This window comes from Rhipicephalus microplus, chromosome 10 (assembly GCF_043290135.1).
Source record: "Rhipicephalus microplus isolate Deutch F79 chromosome 10, USDA_Rmic, whole genome shotgun sequence".
In the NCBI taxonomy this organism is placed as follows: domain Eukaryota; kingdom Metazoa; phylum Arthropoda; class Arachnida; order Ixodida; family Ixodidae; genus Rhipicephalus; species Rhipicephalus microplus.
Window position 1 is genome coordinate 28,543,279 of NC_134709.1, and position 5,736 is coordinate 28,549,014.

At 52.2% G+C, this 5,736-nt stretch overlaps 1 protein-coding gene across 1 annotated transcript; it reads left to right on the forward strand.

Annotated features, from left to right (window-relative positions):
* The first annotated feature begins 3,336 nt into the window (after positions 1–3,336).
* Positions 3,337–5,736, forward strand: LOC119181761 (endothelin-converting enzyme 2). The gene has a single exon (XM_037433003.2). The coding sequence runs from the start codon at positions 3,337–3,339 to the stop codon at positions 5,734–5,736; it is 2,400 nt and encodes a 799-aa protein (XP_037288900.2).

Here is a 5,736-nt window from a genome sequence, read left to right on the forward strand (position 1 = left end):
AAACAGAAAACGCCGCTGAAAACCGCAGCGCCCCCACAAGTTTCAGTTTCGCCTTCGTGTCTCGGTTTCGTTTTGCACAAAAGTTACTGAAGGAACGAAATTTTTGCGGGTCGGACTAATTCAACTCCGCGTCGGACGTACAGAAGCATTGAACATGCCAAGAAACAGTCTACGGGATAAATTACTGGGACACTGAAGTGGTTCTGCCAATATCGAGCGTGTATGAGAAGCCACAATGAGGCGGCAGCTTAAAATCTTTACTTGCATTATTAAGGGCAAAACTCCTTATAGCGGCACCCGTTCGTCCCCCGTAGTATGTAACAAGTATAACATTTTGACCTCCAAGGTGGTGCCGGTGAGAGACATCTTTTGTGCGTTGTTGAACAATAAAAAATAGTGCTCAATGTACATGTCAATGGCTGATAATGGGGAATGAGAGACAGGAGCATTTGGCTTTTAGTTAAAGCGCAGGCTGCGATCACCATTAGCAGCCATTGGCATGTACATTGAGCACTATCTGACAAGAAAGGGTTGCTACGTTATACTCGCTGGGTGTAACCTCCTTAGCTTTAGAAAGGTTTAGCGAGCGTTGAGCCGCAGTGCCATGAATACAATGAACTTGTACATACCATGAATGAACTCGAGGTGGTTAAAAATGGGAAGTAGATACGAAGCGCAAGCCGTAAGAAAGTAAAAGCCGAATTCTCCGTTTCTCATTTCCCATTAGCAGCCATTGACATGTCCATTGAGCACTATCTGACTGAAAAAGTTTGCTACGTCATACTCGCTGGGCGTAACCTCCTTGGTTTTCGAAAGGTTTAGCGAGCGTTCGGCCGCAGTGCCATGAATACAGTGAACTAGTATATACCATGAACTCGAGGTGGTTAAAGCTGGGAAGTGGACCCGAAGCGCAAGCCGTAAGAAAGTGTGCGTGTGCCACCTCTCGTTTAGTCCTTGGAATGTCCGCTGGATGGCGGTGCTTCTATATGGGGAATATATGATGAAAAGATGCGAGATGGTGGTACTTGGAGTGTTGAATAGATGGACGAACGGACACATAGACAGATGCATGGATGGACGCACGAACGGACGAAGGGGCGGCTGCATGGACGAACGCAGGGACGGACGCACGAACAGACGCACGCACGGACGGGCTGATGAACGCATGGACGGTCACACTGACGGACGCATGGACGGACGGAGGAAGCAAGAACGACTGGACGGACGAATTCTTCGCCCCACTCTCCATCATTCACTCCGTGGATATGCTGCCATTTTTTTTATTCCATATGGAACTACTCGCAACCCTTTGCCAGTGCCCCAGAGTGCAATGAGCTCGCATTTCATTATGGGTTAACTACGTTACTTCAGCTTGTACTAGTAAACGAAAAATCATGAGGCGTTCCATCCTGTGAAAATAGATGACCAGCGAAGCTGTGTGGCGCACGGCACAGATGTGACGCAGATATAATGATATGTGGTGTTTAATGTCCCGAAAACGCCGTATGATTATGAGAAACGCCGCAGTGGAGGGCTCCGGAAATTTCGACCACCCGGGGTTCTTTAACGTGCGCCCAAATCTGAGCACACGGGCCTACAGCATTTTCGCCTCCATCGAAAATGCAGCCACCGTAGCCCAAATTCGATCTCGCGACGTGCTGGTCAGCAGGCCTGGGTGACGTAGAGTATTGACGAAATGTACAGAAATTTCTTTTTGAGTTTTGATTAGGCTCTTTCGATGTTTTCCATTTGAGCGACATATGCCTTTTTAGGGGCGAAGCTCCTTAGGGCGTGGGCTGTGCGTCCCCTGCAGCCTGTATGTAGCCACCTCTAGTTTAGTTCTTGCTGTGTTCACTAGATGGCGGTACCGTCCCCTGTATGTAGCCACCTCCAGTTTAGTTCTTGCAGTGTTCACTAGATGGCGGTACCGTCTCCTGTATGTAGCCATTTCTCGTTTAGTTCTTGTAGTGTTTACTAGATGGTGGTACTTGTAGCTGATGATGAAAAGATGCAAGATGTTATAAACTAGAAAGCGGTACCTGTAGTTATGAAAGACGCGAGATCTTATAAAATAGGAATGATGTCACATATGGCCCGTGTCATTGGTTGAAGGCAATCGTTCGATTTAGTGCGGCGACGTACGCTAGGGGGAGCGATGTAATAAAATCGAGTGGGCAAAATGTACAGAGGATTCATGGTTTACCAGGTTTACCTCCGGAGCTTCGCCCACTCATCATCATTCACTTCGTGGATATGGCGGAATTTTTTTTTTTTTGCCGCAGGATGCATCGCATTGTCTGGCTTGCCGCATGGGTAATCCGTGAGAGAACTTGAGGAGACAAACAGACTATGCAAGAAGATGCATGCTGCTTGTTCGTTTAAACCAACGCGCAGCATGCATCTTCTTGCCGTAGTCTCAATTTCTCTAAACATTGGTGGAGCAGTGGCGAGTAGTAAAATTTCCCCGATTTGTACGCCATATTTGTCGATGTTTGGCGCTCTTGTGTTCCCTTCTTATATGACTTTGCAAGGGCAGTAGAGACGTTACTAGAATATATAACCGTACCTTATATTTTTATTGCTGTATATATAATTTTTACGTATATTCTTCATCAATATGCTTTAATGTGGGCATTTGTCATGTACGCCAATAAATCAAGGATAAATTGTGCCCCACTTGAAAATTGGATATTCACAAAATTTCGATGTCGGATTCCGCCTCCTAACTTTTATAATTTTTATTTATATAGGCTCGTCAGGTGCCATCTTCCCTTCGCTTTTAATGCCAAGAGCCTGAAGACGTCGATCACATTTTACTTACCGACGTTTCACAAGCCACTTAAGAATTCGAAATTTCATTCAGTAGATTAAGTTAGATTCTGAAAATATTCTTTCCCTTCAGACTTCTGTGGGCCACAGCAACAGGAACGTTTACGTAGCCATCTGCAATTTCCTAGAGACACAAGAAGAATTACTTGCTAGGTCATACCTATGGGTTGTTTCCAATCAATATTGAGCACTTTTAATTTCTCATTAATTTTTTTCGCTTCCATTAATAGTTCTATGCTTCATTCGTACGTAACCCTACCAATCTTCATTTTGTTCATATTCTCTAAGTGACTGATTAATTCACTTTTAAAATTTTCATTCTGAACTTAAAGGTTTTCCCCAATATTCAACCAAAAGTTTATTACCCTATCCCCCATAGTGTGTACGAACCAAAGCAGAGGTACAAGCAAGCAGACTTGTTAACGCAAGTGCGGATCACGAGCTCCGAGGGCACGCGCGTTCCCGACCAGCTGTAGCTATCCCCCGGATTGGGTTGCGCCAGCCAAGATGTTGAGGAAGCAAGCAACCAACCAGCCAGCCATGCAGCAGAAAACGAGGCGTCGTGGCCCCCACTTCGAAACTGTATCCAACGAGGAAGACGGACCCGAGCGTGGAGGAGGCCTCGGTCCCCTGGCGTCATCCTTCCTGGGTGTGGTGCTAACACTGAGCGCCATCACAGTCGGCCTGTCGGTGCTGCGCTACCGACTGAACAACCGCGACACCCTCGGTGACGTGGGTCGTGGCTCATGGAACACATGCCAGTCACAGCTGTGCCTGGCCCACTTCCGCAGGCTCAGGGACTCGCTGAACCGGAGCACTTCCCCTTGCGACGACTTCTACCGCTTCGCTTGCGGCGCCTGGCAGCCGCGCGTTAGCGCGGCGCAAACTGCTCTTCGCGACCTTCTGGACGTAGCGCAGCTAGACTTCATCCGGTACCTCGAAACACCGGCCACGTCAGCGACGACGTCGTACGATCAGGCGGGAATGGCGACAATATTGCCCAACGGCAGGGCAACAGCACTCCCGACCGGTCATCCCGGACAAGAACGCAATCGAGCAGAACGTGCGTACCACTTCTGCCTGCAGCGCGGCGGCGACGTCGCGGCCGACGTCGTGATGCTCAGAGAGTTCCTCGCCAACCGGTCGCTGTCGTGGCCTGATAGGGCGACCTCAGCGCCCGCAGCGCATGAGCCTTTGGACGTTCTTCTAGACCTCGAGCTCAACTGGAACCTCGGCCTGTGGTTCACGGTGCGGATCTCGCCCCCTTTCGCCCAGGCCACACCCAGAAGCAAGGTCGCCCGCCGTCTCCTGAGAATCAGCCGCGGCATCGTCTCCAGCGGCTGGAAGAAGGCTCTCGACGCCACGGTGTCCCGCAGAGAGTACAAGGCCCGCGTGCGTCGGTTTTACGACGCCCTGAGAACGAACAACTTCGTTGCCATCAGCGACAAGGACGTCGAAGACCTACGCCGTGACGAGTCGGCCATCGCCAACGCACTGTCCGACTCGGCGAACGGCGGCCAGATCGAGATGGCATTCCCACTGAAGCAAATTCAAAAGCTGGCCACGCCTCACCTGACCACCGCTCAGTGGTTGACGCTGCTTAACTGGCACCTGAGAAAACTCAGTGGCATCAGGCTGACCGATGCGGACGGCGTGCTCGCCACCAACGTCAGGTTACTGCAGGCCGTCGACAATCTTCTTGGCTTCTTTTCCGCCGACACACTGCTGTACCAATTTGCTTGGTGTCTGGTGCAGCTTCTCGGCTGGATGGCGGACCCAGCGCTACCAGGTCGACCCGTCGCGAAAACTCAGTCGCCGGCCGAGAACCGGCGTGCCGACTGTTTCTGGGCGGCGCAGAGGGCCTTCGGTCTCGCCTTCTTGTCCGGATACGTACTGGTCAATTACCCGGCGTCAGTTCACTCCGCGGTGGACAATATCCTCATGACCGTCACTCAGACGGCCATCGACCTATTCGTCAAATCTCCCTGGATAGACCGCGAGAGCCGAGCGGCAGCCGTCGATAAGCTGCGTCGCGTTAACATTACCCTGTGGCCACCGGACGCCTACCTCAACGAATCCGTTGTGGACGAAGTCTTGAAGCAGTTCCCGGAACCCGGCGGCGTCGGCGTCACCATGCTTCGCTACTGGCTTGACGTCATGAAGGCGCGCCGTTCGCTGATTGGAATGAAGAGCCGTCAAAGGGGAACCGAAGAGGACGCCTTCTTATTCTATTCCGAAGACACGCAATCTCAGCAGCGGGCCCTCTTCAGGTATCACTACTTCCCGAACATGCTTGCGGTCTCGCTACACGGTCTGCGCAGCCCGCTCTTCGTCGAGGGCGGAGGTCGCGCCGTTAACATGGGGGCCTTGGGTGCACAGTACGCCGCAGCCCTGTCTAGGGCATTTGACCCACGTGGCGTACTCGTGGACGGGCGTGGTTCGACTTCCGGCCTCTGGTGGGGCAAGGCGTCGTACCAGGAGTATGAGCGACGGACGGTATGCCACGCGGCCGGCGCCGACAGAGTCGACTCGTACTTCGAAGGCCTGGCGGCTGTCGAGATAGCGTACGCAGCCTTCAACGCGACGCGATCCATAAGCGAAGGCAACAACCGACGGGGATTCCTAAAACGGAGACCGCAGACGTTCTTGGGACTCTCGGAAGACCAGGCCTTCTTCGTGTCCTTCTGCCAGGCGTCGTGCGCCCGCGAGCCTACGGACAGGCAGCGAATGTCCTGCACTCTGCCGCTGAAGAACTTTCCGGTGTTCGCCGCGGCATTCACTTGTCCCGTCGCGTCGGCCATGAATCCCTCGAAGCGTTGCCGCTTCTTCGAAGGGACAAGGCCGGAGCATGTCGCCGTCACGGCGGCATCTTTGCGGCCGCTGGTGCCGACGACGCGTCATAAATAA

Bases quoted from the DNA above. Each gene is read 5' to 3' on its own strand.
- LOC119181761 (XM_037433003.2), top strand. From the start codon at position 3,337: ATGTTGAGGAAGCAAGCAACCAACCAGCCAGCCATGCAGCAGAAAACG.